Genomic DNA, 17,929 nt, shown 5'->3' with positions numbered 1-17,929 from the left:
AGAAATAGATCTCTTCCAATGTCTTTATTATTATAATTATCATAATCTTTAGTTTTCAAAAATATAAATAGGTGCACGGAACACTGGTGCCTGCACCGTCCCGGGGTGGGGAGAGGGAAGGGGACGGCGGAGCACCCCTGGGAAGGAAGTGCCCCTACCCAGTCCAGCCGAGAAATGACACCTGCTAGGTTGGTTGACCCAGATGAAAGGTCCCTAGGAGAGGGCTCTGCCTTCTCTTCGGCCAGCCTGTCCCTGCCCCAGGCTCCTTCCCTCACAGATGGCACAGACCTCGATTCCTTTTGTCCAACACACTAAGCTGTAGTCTGCCTCTTCTGAGTCCTCCAAGCTCTGTGACCGCCCTACTCCTCCCTTCCTGGTCCTGTCTTCTTTCAGCTTCTCCTCCGGTCCCCTAGCTCTCCCTGGAGGCGAAGTAACCAACCATTGTACTGTTCTTGGGCAAAGTCAGGAAACAACAACAAAAAATAATCTTCTTTATTTAATTTAACCCCTTACTTCTCACCCTGTCCCTGCACTGGTCCCTGGAAAGGCACGGTGGGAAATCAAAGAAAAGTCTCTAAATTCAGTCCACGGGTTACAGTGAATTGCTTTGGCATTTTTCTTTTTTTGGGGGGGGAAGGGGGATAAATTAGATGCAGTTTGGGTGATGCGGGGAGTGGGGCACACACAATGTGGGTTTTTTTTCCTTCTTTAATGGATTCCTTATATGACAAAAAGCGACAAGAAGACACCATGTGGGTGGGATGCACGGTCAGCCTGGCTGGCCGCTGGGCTCAGCATCCTGGGCACATTATGGAAACACCTCTCAGTGGGCCATGCTGGGGCGGCTCCTCCGTGTGGGTCTCATGCTCCGCTTCTGTAGCCTGTGCTTGTAGGTGTTGGCTGCAGCGAGAAAGGGAGGTGGGAAATCAACAGTGAGAGGGGAGGAGGCAGGGCCAAGCTTAGTCTCTGAGCAGCCTTCCCACATGGACAGAAGCCCCTCCCCGTGCATTGTGGGCTCCCGAATATAACCCACAGCTGCTCCCACCCTGCTCCCCTGGGTTGGATTTCTCATTAAACTTCCTTAGGCTCAGTGCTCTTTTGATAGAGAGACCCTCAGTACCATCCCTGTGTGGCTTAGCCCCTAGCATGGCTTGGCACCTATGGAACAGTGCCAGCTCCCACTATGCTCTGGGGAGAGTGAAAAGGCCCTGTTGGGGGAACCTGACTCTGTGCCAGGCGAGGGACCAGGGGGACAATGCTCACGGTCTGTGCAGGTGATTCGAGGCTCTTCCCAGTGCCCACTGGGCTGGCACCGGATGGTGGGCACGTGGCGCTGGACAAAGCCCTCAGTGCACTGGTACCGTACCAGGGAGCTGATCTCGTAGCGATCTTTCTTCTGCCCGAGGGTTCTAGCATGCTCCACCACTGGGGGGTCTCCACAGGCCACTGAGGGACAAATGCCTTTTAGCAAGGGGTCTCACAAGATCTTCTGTGATAGCCCATGTAGGCAGAGACAAGGTTATCCCAGAGCCCACAGTATGATGAGAAGGGATTAGGCTATGCTACCCAGTGCTGAGCCTGGTCCACTGGAAAGATGCAGGGCTAAGAATCCTGAGATATTAAGTTCTAACATCCGGATTCCTCGGTGGCACTGGGAGGCAGGAAGGGAATATAAAAATGGCCTTGAACAATGAGGAGAAGATAAAAATGGGGGGGGGGCGGGGGAAGATGGGGAAAGAGGACCATCTGGTAAGACATCTGTGACTTCTTTATGAAAATGTCTAAAGCCAGGGAAAGTGGGGCCCAAAGAAGGACAGGGGACACAGGCTCTGAGTAGGAGCATCAGGCCAGGTTCTCTAAACACTGTGAAGCCCATGCCCTTAAAGTTGAAGCATCCAGGCCTGACAGCTTTGATTCTGTGATTAGCAATTTTGGAGCCCCAAAGAAAGGGTGGTCCACCCAGGGGTCATTATGGGTGACTTTCTTTTTTTTCTTTTTTTTTTTTTTTTTGGTTTTTNGAGACAGGGTTTNTCTGTGTAGCCCTGGCTGTCCTGGCACTCACTTTGTAGACCAGGCTGGCCTTGAACTCAGAAATCCGCCTGTCTCTGCCTCCCGAGTGCTGGGATTAAAGGCGTGTGCCACCACGCCCGGCTATGGGTGACTTTCTATTGCTGACATCTGAGGGACCTCATGCATGGTGTTGAGGATCCTGTCCTCTAGACCATGACTTTCATCTCCTCTTTGTCCCCATGAAAGGTCCCCAGGAGTCATCTTGCTCTTGCCCCTGGCTGGTGCCGTGAGAGACCCTCACACGAGCATCCATGTGCTTCTTGAGGAGGCTCCCATAGCCCCCAGTAGCTAGGAGACGAGAGAACTCGCTCAGGTCACATAGCGGGTGGTTCCCTTGCAGCTGGAGGTCTTATTCTTCCCCCTGGGTCTCCTCCTGAGCCTCTCTTACCGGTGCCCTTTTTACACGTGAAGGGCAGCTGGTAATTGCAGGGGACGTCGTTCCATTCGCCTCTCTCATGCCAGATCATCACCACACAGTCCTCTCCGGTGGCAAAGAAGTTGTCAGGCTGGTTTGGACGCCACTTCTCAAATTGCTGTGGACAGGAGAGGCAAAATGGTAAGGGAAAGGCTGAAGTGATATGGCTTGGCTCCACCACCCCACTTTCTTCCCAATCAGCTCCCCCATCTCCTTTTTTCCTTTCTTTTACCCCAACACCTGGGTTGTAAAGGAACCCACAAAGGATGCTGGGAATCTGATCAGATTAGGGTCGTCCCGGATGCTATGAGTCCTAGATTAGGGACCTGGTTACATAGCCAGGAGCTCATAAACCTCATGGATTCATTTTCTGGTAGGGTTCAGCTTTTCATTGACCTGCAGCTGACTTCTTACACTGTCTAGTGATCTCTGTATCTTATGTGTTGAATAGACACAAGTCCTTTGCACATAGGAAACTCAAATGTCATACACTTTTCACATGCCTTGCTGTCACACCTTCATTTCCTTTTGGCTCTTTCTCCCATCTTGTGACTTCCCTGGTAAAGTCTATCCAGCCCCAGGTCAGCCTCCAGAGACACAGGAAAGAGACAGAACCCCTTCCCTACAGTGTTCCTGCTTGCCCTTGCCTAGTAGCATCTGCTTAAGAGAGTTTGCATCAGACTTGATGCATGCTGTTCTTGGGGGCTTTCTCCCACTCCTTATTCTCTGGGAACTCACCAGGGAGTGTCCATCAGACCAGCGGAAGTCCCCTTCGATTGTCCTGTCATTCAGACCGATCCACTGGTAGTCTTGAGCATTTTCTGGAACGGGAAGATAGGCTTGCACTTGATGTTGGGAACCCTGCACTGTCTGGGGGCTGGAACTCATGGGGAGGGAGGAAGGGGGCAAGCGGCCCCCCAGTAGCATGCCACTGGCTTCTAAGGACCTTGCAAGGGTCTCAGGGCATGCATGCTTGTGGTATATGTTGGAACACCTCCTCAGGCTGATACAGGCAGGAGACAGCTACAGGCTTAACCTGGGATGGCTCTGACTGGCAAGGTCTGCCCTGGGTCTGCTGTGACCTGTGTCTTCTCTGAAGAAAATGTGGGACCGTTTGACCTTTCTCTAGCTCTCTGTCCTGCAGTGTACCCAACCTGCACCCTCTTTCTCTGTCTCCCTCCCTCCCTTTCTGCCATCCTGGACCTTGTACACACAAGGTACGCACTGCCCACTGAGCCACAACCCTGAACTCAAGTCTGCTCATTTCTGACCAGCAAGGCTCTTTTCTCTCACTGCTGTGTCCTGTCCCTCAGCCCCTGCCACACTCACTGTTGACGAACTCCTGTTCCTCAGGAGTGACAATGCTGCTCAGATGTGACTGCTGCTCCCGACACCGTCTCTCCGCATCCACCCAGGTCTCTCGGTCAGGAAAGTGGCGGTAACAGTGACCCTGGAACTTGGTCCACCCCTCCTCACATTGCTCCTGGTCTGTAACACAGGTCAGGAAATTGAACAGGGGGCAAAGCTGGTCGGGAGTGTGGTCACTGCTAGTCTTGTGGCATGGACTTCTATGCTTAGTATACTGTGCCCTGGGTCTTGTGGCATGGACTTCCTCTGTTTAATCCACCTTAAATGCTGTGCCCTGGTCTTATGGTGTGGAGTTCTCGTTTTAATCCACCTTAAATGATATGCCCTGGAGGGAGGCAACAGGCTCAGCCAGAGAGAGGCTCAAGTGGAAGCCAGGGACATCTGACTTTTGGAAGCCTCCATGTGCACGGCACCCGGGAAAGGAGCTTCACTTTCTCTGAGATAACACCTTGGCTCCCAAGATTTCCTTCTCTGGATGGATTCATGCCCTGTGTGGGTTGGTGGAGGCCTGGCAGGGTCAAGCAGGCTTTGGGGACAAAGGGGCAGTCTGATGAGAAGTTTTGAAATTTAAGGCAAAACATAGTTCAGTCTCTTAGGGATTCTGGGAAAAAGAGCTGTGGGCATTAGGTGGAGGTCGGAGAAGAGGATGGCATGGTGGGGCTGGTACCCTGTTCCCCACAGAATCTTGTGTGAGGCCAGAGACCCTCAAGAATAACTCTTTTGGGAGTCTAAGCTTTAGGCTGTGGACCTGAGCTGGTTGCTGTTGTTAGTAACTTGATTCTAATTGCTTTGTGCAGCACTGGGACCTCAGGCATGCTGGGCAAGTGTTTCTGCCCCAGGGTCCCAAGTTGGCGCTAGAAGAGCCCCACCATGGCCTCATCTGAAACAGATGCTGTGTGCTGGAGGAGGACCTGGTTCAAAGTCTTGGAGTGGTCTTTAGGGACAGAGGAGGGGACATCTTGGCGTGAGCTCGTCAAGATCAGAGGAGGAGATGGTAAGCTAACTGCCTTCAGTGGCAGCGTGTGGTTGATTGTCGGGTGGCCCTGGTGGAAGGGTTGCCACCTCAGGACTGGAAAGAAGCCTTCTGTCAGGACTCCCTCTCCCCTGTGAGCGCCAGTAGTTAAACATCTGTCAGTAGAGAGAGCACTGGACAGAGGGAACTCTAAATCCATCTTTTTTCCTCCTTTACCTGCGGCCTCCATATGGAGGGGGAGGACCCTGGGGCTCAGGGAGTGGCCACAGATATCTCAGGATGAGTGGCAGCTTCCAAACTAGGTGGTTTCAATAGTCTGGCTGTCCCAGGAAGGATAGGGAGTTTCCGAGGGGAAGGGATCTTCTTTGGGCTAAGGGGTGGATGCTTGGAAAGGCTAGAAAGGGAAAGAGGGGGAGCAGAAGGTTGGCTGTTGGAGAAGAAAGAGGCAGAGTAGAGGCCAGGAGGAAGAGGGTCCCCCTCATACCAGTGCCTTTCTCAAGGGTCAAGATAAAAATCTGGAAAGAGGCCAAGGAGGCCTTAGAGGATGCTCAGCACTGAGACAGAGATGCCATCTCAGGCCTGTTGGCTAGGGCTTGTGACATCTCAGAACCTGAGGGCTGAGCTGGGCAGGTAGGGTCAGGGAGGGAAGGAGTTGGGCATGTTGGGAGGACCATGCCAGTAGAGGTAGTGAACATAGACAGACTCCCAAAATGGCTAGAAAAGGCAATGATACCTGAGACAAGCAAGGCACAAGATCCCATGAGGCATTACAACCAGGTTGTGACAGAGCCTTGTCTTGCTGGGCACTCAGGCCTAGGGCTCAGGTGGGTGGCTCTGGAACCACTTTCCTGGTCTATAAGGATGCATAGCCTGGCCCCTGTTGCACCCAGTCTCTGTTGGAGCAGAGGCTCTCTTTCCCAGGTGAGTTCCAGAGCTGTTGTCTGTGTAGATGTTCCAGACCTTTCTCCCATGTGGCATTTTGGAGGGAAAATCCTTCTACTCTATTCCTGCCTGGCTGAGACCCCATGCACCTGACTTTTTGGGGTGTACAAGGAAAGGCAGGAGGCTGCAGGAAAGATGAGTGTCCCAACCTTACTACAGAAGCCCTAAGCACATCCGTCAGCTGTACCCTTGGCAATGCCTCCAAGGAATATGGAATTCTTATTACCTCCTCACACCGTTCAGGCTCAAAGGGAGATTTACCAGGAGTTTCAGCTGCTTTTTAGAAGTTTCCCTAACAAGCGTTTGTTGAAAAGGGTTTTGAGCCCATGCACACTTCCAACTTTCTATGAGCCATTGCTACCAGCACCCTAATGCCTTGGGCCTCCTTTTCTGCGTTGGGAATGCCCGAGGCAAGAGAGGCTGGCAGGAGTTTAGAAAGCACCATCAGTGGAGTGCCGGGTGTCAGCCTGGTCCTGTCTAGGGCTCCTGGCCCACAGATGGCAGAAGCAGAGGTGTTGACAAGGCCCATCAGAGGAAACTCAGCTCTTGCACCTTGCAACATGACTGCTCTGCCAGGCTAGCCTTTTGCTTTGCACGAGGGATCAAGAAAGAAAGAACGGAACCAGTGTAGCATTGGGAAGGCAGCCGCCATGGTGTGATGGAGAGAGGATGACATGCATAGTTCCTGTTCATGCATGATTGGAGCATTCTGGTGACGTACGTCCTCTCCAGTGACCAACCACAGCCCTCATGCCAGGAGAAGAGGAGGACAGTTTGGTTAGCATGGTATTGTGGCTCCCTAGGGTCATGGAAAGGACATGAAACTCCCACAGAGAACACAGCAAGACAGTGCCCGTGATCATGCTGAGAAGATCTGCGGCCATTGGTAGAGTGAGAACCCATTGAGCATACCCATATTTTCCTTCAGTACTGATGCCGTGCCATTCTAGCAGGAGGCATGCACTGAGCTCTGTGGTCCCAGCCGCAAGTCTGCAAGGCCTGGAAAAGGTTAGTGTTTGCCACTCTCCCTGAGCGTATACATGTGTCCTGCTGTCAGATCAGCCAACATTTCAAGGTTTCCAAGGGGAAAGAGCAAGAACAAGAGTTAAAATCAGGAGTTGAGGGCCGGCTTCTCAGTTGGGTCCCAAGAATGGCTCTCCAGGTAGACTTGTGGGCCCCAGCCCAGACCTGGAACCTGTGGTTAGAAGGAAAGGGTGAGGGAATAGGAGGTCAGCAGTTAGTAACGTTAGCTGAAGCCGAGACGGCCGTACCGATCTCACACAGGTTCCCTCTGTAGCTCGGAAGGCATAAGCATGTGAAAGTGTCCAAGGCATCCACGCAGGTGGCTCCATTCAGACAAGGGCTTGAGAGGCACTCATCAATGTCTGCAAGAAACCAAGGGCCACCATTAGGACCGCTTCTGGCAATTCACGAGCATCACGGCTTCATTATGGGTGGCCAGCCCTGTTGCTCTCCAGAGGCTGGAAGGGGCCTGGCTGGATCTCCTGAGAACTGTTGCTGCTGCTGCTGCTGCTGCTGCCGCCAATGCCGCTGGTGCCACCATCTTGGGCTGTTGAACCAAAGAGCCAGACAGTTTTCCTTGGATGTGTGTGATTCTTGATGGGCAATCTTGGAGCTTTGAAGCCATTTTTCTGTGTTGGAGAGATCTGGTGCTTCTGAAGCCAAACGCCTTTTGAGAGCCTGAGAATGGAGGTCCCTCAAGATATTCCTCTTGTGAATATTTTTCAAGAAGCCAGACGTCTGAATTGGCCATGGCCATCGTAGTAGGCAAAGAAATTGGAAGTGAAATCCTGAAAGCTTGGTTAGAAGTGTTGCTTCTCCTGGTTTCCTCTACAGTTGTGAGACAAGGAAAAACAGGCAAAACCATGTTCCAGAATGAGCCATCTAGAAGTGGTCTGAGGGTATATAGAACCATATGAAAATGGCCATGAGCTTGCATGAAACTCATTAGAGTTCCCAGGTTGTAGATAGTGTCTTTATTTTCAGTAAATAAGACTTGAGGGTATTTGTGAAAATCAAGCCTGAGGTTTTTTTGGGGGGAGTGGGTGGGGTGTGGAGGGTGGGGGGATGGAGAACAAAACCATGCCCAACATTTTCCCTTGTAATCTCCTTCCAGCTTAAAGCTTCAGGTGGGCATCTTCAATGAGTTCTACTTTCTAGATGGGTGTCTGGCCAAACAAGGGAAGCTGGCTAAGTGCTGGCCAAAACTAGCTAGATCCTCAGTGAATGCAGACTCTGGGATTCAGCTGGGTGCCCAGACCTCTTTGTCTGAGGTGGGGTCTTCCTCTTTTCTGCTCTTCTGCTTCCAAGGCATTCTTTCTGGATGAACTTCTTTGCAAGACTCAAATTAGTAAGTCATTAGCGTTTGCCTTAATTTATTAACAGTTAGCCACAGTGAGAACTGAATCTCTCTGTTCTCTTGCTGTTATGGTCAGCAAGAGCTAAGTCCTAAGATGAGTTAAAGTCCTATTCTGAAGCCAAGGCTCTCGCTGATCCTAAGGAGGCTACCCATCAGCATACTGTTGGGTCCTGGATCTCAAGTAAACATAATTACATGTACTGAATCTCTGGGAGGCCAGGAGGTCTGGGATAGGAGATAGGGATTCTGCTGTCTTCATGTTTATAATGCCAGAGCTGCCCTTGAACTTGCTGCATAGCCGATCTTGAACTTCTGATTCTCCTGCCTCTATTTCCTGAGTTCTGAAATTACAGGTATCATCACACCTGGTTTATGTGGTGCTGAACATCCAACCCAGGCCTTTGCATATTCTAGGCAAGCACTCTGTCAACTGAGTTGCATCTCCAACCTGTAGGAGGCTAATTCTTGGTACATGTAATTATGTTTACTTGAGATCCAGGACCCAACAGTATGCTGATGGGTAGCCTCCTTAGGATCAGCGAGAGCCTTGGCTTCAGAATAGGACTTTAACTCATCTTAGGACTTAGCTCTTGCTGACCATAACAGCAATCAAGACGTTTACATCATTTCTATGCTAGAGAGCAATGAACTTTCCTCTGTGTCTTCTTGGCCAAGTCCATGCAATTTGTGTCCTGAGCATCACCGATTCTTAGGTACCTTGCTCAACCCATGCTGCTCCTCTTCTCCATACCGCTGGCATCTCTTTTCTTCTTGTGAAGTTCTTAGCTTCATTTCAAGAAGCACACGCCATGGATTAGAAACTCACAGTTCCAAACAACCTCAAAATGCATGGTGGAACTGAATGAAATCCCGGCATGCACTTGGTTTCCCAGCATGCACCAGGATTCCCAGCAGCAGCAGTAGCAGCAATAGGTCAGGTCAGTCGGCGGGGTGGAAGCTGGGGGCAGCTCTCCAGCTTCAGGAAAGCTAATTGTGTTCTCTTTTGTCCATTAGCTTCATTATGGGAGACCTGAAGCACTAGGGCAGGGGGTTAAGCAAATGGAGGCGCTAAAGCAGTTGTATAGAGCAGGGATGGGGTGGCCTCAGAGGAAAAAAAAAGCCAGATATCAACTCTGGGGTCCTTGGCCCAACCTTGGCACAAAGGGAAGGAAAGGAAGAGGTCTGATGGAGGCCAGACCAGGTGGCTTCTAGTTGTCCCAGAAGCTTAGAGAGGACTCTAGTCTGGCCAGGGATATGAGAAGTTGTGTTATTTTCCTTTTGTGTTTGGCCAGGGTATGACGTCTGAGAATTGTTTCAGGCCTGGATACCAAGATGAGCAGAGTCACAGTCCTGAGAACTGATAGTACCAGGTACTTAAGCAATGCCAAGTGAGCTTTACACTGTAGAGTAACAGCAATGGGAGAGTATAGCGTCCCATACAAGGTTTGCTCAGAAGCACTTGAGCACCTTATTTCCTCTGCCTCTTCTTGCAAGGACCATTCTGGACCTGATTGCATAGCTCTCTCTTTACCAGGCATTTGGGACATCTATTGGTTATTGGACTAAGAGGTGACTAGGACCTTCTAGGGCAGTGTTTCTCAACCTGTGGATCATAAGCCTATTGGGGAGTTGAATGATCCTTTCATGGGGGTAACAAATCAAATATCCTGCACACCAGAGATTTGCATTACAGTTCATAACAGTAGCAAAATTAAAGCCATGATGTAGTAATGAAAAGAATTTTATGGTTGCGGTCACTACAACATGAGGAACTGTATTAAAGGGTCTCAGCATTAGGAAAGTTGAGAACCACTGTTCTAGGGGGCTCTGAACAAGGTGGTAGCAGGTGTGGAGAGGGATGGCTCTGGGTAATGCAGCCTCTATGGAATAAGAGAGGGAATGAGAGGTCCGATATTTGAAATTGGATGCTGTGGACCCCTTTTTCAGTTACGATTCTCACAGTGTAGTGATATGGACACTAGTATGCCACTGGCAGGCAGGGAAACAAGGGGCTTGCCCACATTGGCAAGTTTGGAAGATAGAGTAGAAGAGATGGAGTAGAGGCAGGAAATGAAACAGGAAGCCAAGTGTCTGTCCCAGGTGGAAGGGAGACCTGGCTACTGGACTGTCAGCATCTTGTTACCGTTTATGCTTTTGACTCCAAGAACTTATGCATAGCCACTGAATTTAGAATTGAGGGGGGTGGCTCTGTTTGCCTCAAGCAAGGCCCCCAAGCTATATCTCTAACTAAGGAGAGACAAAACTTTGGGTCTCCTAGTAAAACCTGAAAGAGACAGACTTGCCCATGACCACTTCAGCGGCATCTAACCCTGACACATTAGGCCACCATTTCGAGTCAGTCTTATTCGGATTCCATGACGTCTAAGTAACAAGAGGTTTTTATGGTTCGTGGGAAGTGTTGAATGGAGGGGGGCAGCTCAACTAAACGGTTCATCACTCAACAGACAAACAGACCCCATAGTAGCTACCGCACTCTCCAAGTTACTCAGTGCACGCATAGCCTGTACAGTTGTGTAGGATGATCCTGGGCATAGCTTTCCAGAGACAAGGATGGGAGACTGATCAAGCATAGGAAAAAAATTCTGACCCTAATAAATATTCTTAGATTCTGACCTTCTGGTTGGGTGTTTCACAAAGAAGAGAGGATTATAAAAACGTATTTGCCAATCTCAGTTTGCATTTGAAAAGAATGATTCTTACCTTTAAAAGTAGGGTATTGCTACTTATGCAATTCAAGGGTGCTCTATTTTAAAAGTTGATCTTAAATGTATCTTCAATATGTGGCTTTTTCAATTCATCTAGTTGCTAGCTGAGATAGTTAATAACTGCCTATGAACTTTTTAGGTATATGTTATCATATCTCTGAATATATTATCAATCATTATACATATTTGTTGGGTGTGGTGGTTCACACCTGTGATTTCAATACTCAGGAGGCTGATTCCAGGAGGATTGCCATGAGTTTGAGGCCAGCGGGGGAAGCATAGTAAGAATCGATGTGAAATCTGGTTAGAGCAGCAGTTTTCAACCGTGGCTACATTTTATAGCCACTGGGGTAGTTCATTTTCCTTTTCAACCGTCTTTTGAAAAGACGCCAGTGGTGGAGTTGCTCTCCAGACCAACAGCCTCAGAGTAGCTTGCTGTGGGACCTAGGCAGGATCTATCTTGGGAGCTTCTCAGGTGACATTAAACTGCATCAAAATGGAGGCCCCAGTCAGGAGACTGCTTCGTGTGGCAAGTGACACAGTGACAAGGTGGGGAAAGGCTACTGGCTTTTATTTATTTATTTTTATTTTAGTTATTATTATTATTATTATTTTTTGGTTTTTTGAGACAGGGTTTCTCTGTATAGCCCTGGCTGTCCTGGAACTCACTTTGTAAACCAGGCTGGCCTCGAACTCAGAAATCCACCTGCCTCTGCCTCCCGAGTGCTGGGATTAAAGATGTGCGCCACCATGCCCAGCTCTGGCTTTTATTACACTTAATTAATTAGCATATGTGTGGTGGGGCAGGTGCTCTCTATGGCATGAGTGTGGAGGTCAGAGGACTACTTGTCTGGGTTGGTTATTTTCTTCCACCAGGAGGGCCCTGGGGATTGAAGTCATGTGGTCAGGCTTGGGAGCAAATGTCTTTACCTGCTAAGCCATCTCACCAGCCCTGAGGCTGCTGATTTTTAACTGGACCAGATTAAGAACCGGAGCTTTCATGAAGCTAATTATTATTATTATTATTATTATTATTATTATTATTATTATTATATCTATTTTGAGATTGGGTATAATTTATCCTAGGCTGGCTTCAACTCACTATGTAGTCTAGGATGACCTTGAACTTCTGATCTCCCTGCCTCAGTCTTCTAAGTACGACTATCATAAGCATGTATCCCCACACAAGGTTTTAGATATTTATTCTGACGTCAAAAGTACTGGTTCCTAATTTATCAAGAACTTGTTTATGGACAGAATACTAACTAATCAAGACGACAGTTACTACTGAATGCTCTCTTTTAGTACTAAATTCAGTTTCTCTCCTTGGGAGAGGATCCCCTGGGTACTCAAATATCATAGGAATAACGTTGCATCTTGGGACCTGTGGCTCTTGGAAAGATCTGAGCAGTGGAGGCAGAGTGATGGAGTTGCAGGTAGCCAGGAAGGCTGTCCTTATGGCAGATTGCTAATGTCTACCTTTTTCCTTCCTTCCCTCTTTTCTTTTATTTTGAGGCAGTGTCTCACTCTGTAGCCCAGGCTGGCCTGGAACTCTAGGATATCCTCCTACCTCAGCCTCCTGAGTGCTAGGACTGGGTTAATAGATAAGAGCCATTACCCTTGGAAGAATAAAGAATTAAGAGTAAGTTCTATTGCTACTTTTACTAAATTTGGGGTTCCTGAGGTTCATTCTGTCTCCCCCCCAACCCCTCACCAGAATCTCACTATGTAGCTGAGGCGGGACTCCTCCCCCTTCCCCTTCCTAAGAGCTAGGATGATAGGTGTGCACCACTATGCCCAACTAAGGTCACAAGTCTTGCTTGTAACTTTTACAGGCTGGGAAGAGTTACTGAGAGTGCTGTGTCATTAGAGTCTTATGGCCATATTGTTTCTTGGGCAGGAAGAAAAGCCCACATTCTCTGTTCTTGTGGTTAGGTGCCTTTAGGCGCTGAACTGTAGAGAGTGACCCCAGTGAGAGAAGAGTAGAGAGCCTGAACTGTCTGTACACACATGTATTTACTATGTTCGTACTAAGTATGAAGCATGGTCCCTATGTACGAGGCTGTACTATATGGTGAGGTGTTAATATGCTTGTATATTAATATCTAAGAATATAGAATCTTCTGTGCCTGATGTAAAGGCTTCTGAGGCTTGGGACCTGGCCAGCAGTGAACTCTAGTTGGGTTTTTTTCTAGGATTCATTTCTCCACTTTTGAATGTGTCCCAGGAATAAAGCTCCTTTATGAGAGACCCTGCCTTAGCAGAGACAGGCTGCTTCTGCCTGACTCCCTCTCTGGAGACTGCAGGAGTCAGTCTATCACCTGTCTGCCCCCTCATAGCTAATGAGAGCTTCCCTATGTCACAGTGATTGCCATTGTGGCCAGTGGGCCACAAGCATGTTTCCAGTATGTCCCTGGGCTACAGAGCTCCTCTACACAAAACCTAGAGGATATGTGTCAAGAACCCAGCTGCCTAGAGACCAGAGCAGCCTCTGAGCTCCCATGCCCGGGTGATGAGATGCTCCAAGTCCTTGAGGATGGCTAAGCGTCAGCTCACTCTGGGGGGTTCTGCCTTCCTGTTCCGTCAGTCCCCAATATATGGACTACTTTCCCTCAGTACAGTGGGAGGACCAAGATGTCCCCCAAATCTAAAGCTTCTGGAGCTTGGTGTCTGAAAGAGGGTGGAGGTGAGGCACTGGAACAGCACCGGGAAGTCCTGGTGGCTTGGGATGAGTTGGGAACACAGAGTCTAGCTTCAGGGCAGAGCCAAAGTGAGACTTCATAGTTCTTTAAACTGTGAAAGTTTTTTTTTTCTTTTTTTTCTTTTGCCCCACACAAAATAAATATTTGGACATAAATTAGCAGATGTACTCTGTCATCTCACATTTACTTGGGAACAGGTTTGCAAATACAATTTTTATCACTACCTAAATAGGCACTCTCTCCCTGTGCCAAGCACAGACGGTGACACCCACGCGTGAGTGTTAGTGGGATCTAACCCCAGTGGAAGGAAGTCACTCATCTTCACAAGGTCATGCTGTGAAGAACATGGCATGACGCTCAGTGCTTGCTTTGTTCACATCTATATCCTATTTAGTCTTCACCAGTACTATTCTCACTTCATGCATAAGACTCAGAGGGATTGGAGTATTATCTGACATCGTCCAACTGAGCTTTGAATTTTAAAGCTATCGTGCCTCCTTCTGGATTACACTTGCCTATATCCCAAACACATTTAAAGAGAAAATAACTCCATACCTGCAACGGTTGACTCTGTCTCCCCTGACCCTTCTGAAGAAGAGAGGGTGGGAGAATCTGTCAGGGACATGGTTGTTTCTGCTGTCTGGGTCTCCTCTCCTGAGTATGAGGGATTTGGGGATTCGATTTCTTGAAGTGTCTCTGTAGGGTGCCGGGTAGGCTGGGCCCACTCGGACTCTGAGATGGTGCTGCTGATGGCAACATTCACCTCTGCGGTGTAATCAGACCATTCTCCACTGATTTCAGTCCTGTCTCCAGAAGCCATGGGTGTGGCAGAAGGCACCCCCGAAGTGCCTGTGTCTATGTCGGAGGTAGTGCTAGATTCTCCACTCACTTCCGGAGCAGCCGATCCCTCCCTGGTGCCTTCCTGAAAGGTCCATGGGTTGCTGTTTACCTCTGTGCTTGGGGTTGTCATTTCCAGATCTGTTTCATGGAAGGCAGAAGTGATTCCATGCAGATCTGGGAACTCAGACAGTTTACTGCTGGCCTCAGGGGCAGCAGACACTCCCACGCCAGCCTCAGGGTAAGCAGACAGGTCACTGCTGGCTTCTGGGACTGAAGCTTCTACCCCAGACCCTGGGAAGTTTGTTACAGCGCCACCAAGGTCCCCGGATGCTGAGGCATCCCCACTGGCCTCAAAGAGCCGGGGAGTATATGTCATAGAAGGACCATGGCCAAGTTCCTGGGAAACAGTGGGTTCAGTCACACCCTCCACTAACTCTGAAGTGATTAAAGTAACTTCCGGAAGCCCAGAGCTTTCCCCACTGCCAGTTGTGGCAGCTATGGATTCTCCACTCACATCAGTGGTGCTGGAAAAGTCTCCACTAAAATATGGAGAGCTTGGTGTCTCCGTGCTGGGTTCCATCTGCCCAGACTGCAATGTGCTTAGGTCCAGAGACCCAGAAAGCTCCCCAGATATGTCTGGTGTCCCAGAATGGGCACCACTGAATTCCAAAATGCCCGAAGGTCCTTCTCCAGCTTCTTGAGCGGTAGGAGCCTGGGTTATAGATTCCACCAAAGTTCTGTCTACAAGAGACACAGTGGGGAAACCTGAGACAAGTCCACTGCCATCAAATGCTCCTGAGGGCAAGCTGCTCCCAGTCTCAACTCCAGAGAATTCTCCACTGACCTCAGCTACTCCACTTGGGAGGCCACTGAACTCTGGAGTGGGGGATGTGAATCCACTGGAATCAATTGCTCCAGAAGATTGTCCACTGATGTCCACCGTCCCAGATGTGCCAGACAGTTCCGTCTCGCCAGAAGGGAAGCCACTGAGTTCCACAGATCCTAACCCCTCTTCTTCCCTAAATGTGGTAGGGGTCACTTCAACAAAACTGCTGTCCACAAATGTAATGCCAGAAGACTCTCCGCTGCCACTCATGGTGCCAGAAGCCAGGTCGGGGGTTCTGGTTGCTGTTCCACTGAACACTGGGAAACCTGAGGGCTGCCCACTGAGATCAGAAATCCCAGAGGTTTCTCCACTCACAGATGTTATGCCAGAGGACTGGCCACTGCCAAAGAGAATTCCAGACCCATCTCCACTGACATCTGGTTGTCCAGAGGACAGTTCATTAAGCTCAGTCACTCCAGATGTCGCAGTGGTGTCAGGAGTCCCTGATGGCTGCCCACTGATTTCAGGAATCCCAGATGTTCCCTCGCTGATGCCAGAAGACCCAAATGGCTGTCCACTAACATCAAAAAATCCAGATGTTTCTCCACTGATATCAGGAGATCCGGATGCTTGGCCACTGAGTTCAGTTCCTGAAGGGAGACCACTAATGTCCGCACTACTGTCCAATTCACCCAGGGGCAGCCCTGATACTTCTCCCGCACCACTGATGCCAATGGTCCCCCTTCCTTCCAGTTCACTGGAAGTGGTGGCTGTGATCACTTCCACTAAGGTACTGTCCACAAGGGAGACAGTTGGGAAGCCAGATGGAAGTCCACTAAAGTCAGGCAGGCCAGAGGATGGGCCACTTCCAATGTCTGCTCCAGAATCCTCACCACTAAATCCAGAGGGAAAGCCACTTGCTTCCGGAGTTTGACCACTTCCTAGAGTCCCAGGAGGTAGTTTGCCAAAGTCCAAGGCCCCAGACGCAGACCCTACCAAGTCTTCTTTTCCAGAGGGCAAGCCACTGAGGTCCTCAGCTCCAGAAGCTGAGGTCTCTAGGCCCTCTTTTCCAGAAGGAAGTCCACTGAGGTCATCACCTACCCCAGAAACAGAGGTCTCTGGGTCCCCTCTTCCAGAAGGAAACCCAGTAACATCTACTCCTGAAGCAGATGTCTCTGGACTATCTGTAGTAGAAGGAACAAGATCTTCCACTCCAGAGGCAGAAGTTTCTAGACCCTCTCCTCCAGATGGAAGACCACTCACATCCTCTACTCCAGAAGCAGAGGTTTCTGAACCATCTCCTCCAGAAGGAATCCCACTAACATATCCCCCAGAGGCAGAAGTCTCCAGACCTTCTGCTTCAGTAGGAAACACACTAATGTCCTCTATTCCAGAGGCAGAAGTCTCTAGACCTTCTCTTCCAGAAGGAAGTCCACTGACATCCTCTACTCCAGAGGCAGAAGTTTCTAGACTTTCTCTTCCAGTAGGAAGCACAGTGATGTCCTCTACTCCAGAGGCAGAAGTCTCTAGACCTCCTCTTTCAGTAGGAAGCTGAGTGACATCCTCTGCACCTGAAGCAGATGTTTCTAGACTTTCTCTTCCTGAGGGAAGTCCACTCAAGTCTCCCATTCCAGAAGCAGAGGTTTCTAGACTTTCTCCTCCAGTTGGAAGTACGCTGATGTCCTCTATTCCAGAGGTAGATGTTTCTGAACCTTCTTCTCCAGAAGGAAGTCCACTGAGGTCCTCTACTCCAGAGGCAGAAGTCTCTAGACCTTCTCTTCCAGTAGGAATTCCACTGACATCATCTACTCCAGAGGTAGAAGTTTCTAGACCGTCTCCTCCAGAAGGAAGTCCACTGGTTTCTTCTGCCCCAGAAGCAGAAGTTTCTGTAATTTCTCCTCCTGAAGGCAGCCCACTAAAGTCTCCTGTTCCAGAGGCAGAGGCAGAGCCGTCGGGGCTCTCACCTCCAGAGGGCAGCCTGCCAACTGTGGGAGTACGGGACCAGGGGACTTCTCCATCTCCTGAGGCAGACCCACTTTCTATAGGCAGGCCTGAGCTCACTGTGGGGCTGAGGCCACTGGAGTCAAGGTCACCTGAGGGAAGGCCACTTTCAATGCCCCCTGAAGGCTGCCCACTGGCGTCAAGGCGTCCTGAAGCATCTCCACTGCCCGTGAAGTCACCACTGAGGTCAGGTGCTCCTGACGCCTCCCCGGAGCCTGGCAGCTCTGTCATGCTCGGCACTGCAAATGACGATGTGTATGGCTCCTCTGAGGTGGAAGGGACTGCTGAGGCAGAGGGCTCTTCAGAGGCAGAGGGGCTTTCTGTGTGTTCCTCTGCTGCTGGAAGGGTGGGAAGCCATGTGGGAGGGATCCCTGGAGGAAAGAAAGAAGCCAAGGTGAAGTGTGGAATAGTGAACTCTGCTCCATTTCTAAGTTATACCCTTCCACAGAAAAATGCCTTTTAGGAGCGTGGGAACATGTCAGATAATCACTAAGGGATATGATTTAAGTGTTATGACAAAGGAGGTAGAAAGGGGAGAGAAGAATGAAGGATAAAGAGATGGAAGGAGAGAGGAAGAAAGGGAAGAAAATTAAAGGCATGAGAATGGCCTGGGAAGCCTCCTTCATAGCCTCAGGGACACAGGCTATAAGAATTGTGCTTCTGGGACTCCAAAGGCTGACATCTAC

The 17,929-nt window shown here is 49.7% G+C and overlaps 1 protein-coding gene across 2 annotated transcripts in view; it reads right to left on the bottom strand.

Annotated features, from left to right (window-relative positions):
* Nucleotides 1–5: 5 nt before the first annotated feature.
* Acan (aggrecan) overlaps nt 6–17,929 on the bottom strand; it is a 62,407-nt gene continuing 44,483 nt past the window's right edge. The window contains exons 12-18 of one of the 2 annotated variants that reach the window (XM_029479825.1): nt 14,132–17,614; nt 7,040–7,153; nt 3,815–3,973; nt 3,224–3,306; nt 2,459–2,603; nt 1,264–1,446; nt 6–900 (exon numbers count right to left, since the gene is read on the bottom strand). In XM_029479825.1, the coding sequence (XP_029335685.1) occupies nt 824–900; nt 1,264–1,446; nt 2,459–2,603; nt 3,224–3,306; nt 3,815–3,973; nt 7,040–7,153; nt 14,132–17,614 (4,244 nt within the window). In that variant the 3' untranslated portion in view covers nt 6–823. The remainder of the gene's footprint in view (nt 901–1,263; nt 1,447–2,458; nt 2,604–3,223; nt 3,307–3,814; nt 3,974–7,039; nt 7,154–14,131; nt 17,615–17,929) is intronic. The other variant, XM_021168172.2, reaches the window with a different exon arrangement.

This window comes from Mus caroli, chromosome 7, assembly GCF_900094665.2.
Source record: "Mus caroli chromosome 7, CAROLI_EIJ_v1.1, whole genome shotgun sequence".
Classification (NCBI taxonomy): domain Eukaryota; kingdom Metazoa; phylum Chordata; class Mammalia; order Rodentia; family Muridae; genus Mus; species Mus caroli.
Note: the sequence above shows the minus strand (reverse complement) of the source record. Positions and strands in the feature narration are given on the sequence as shown.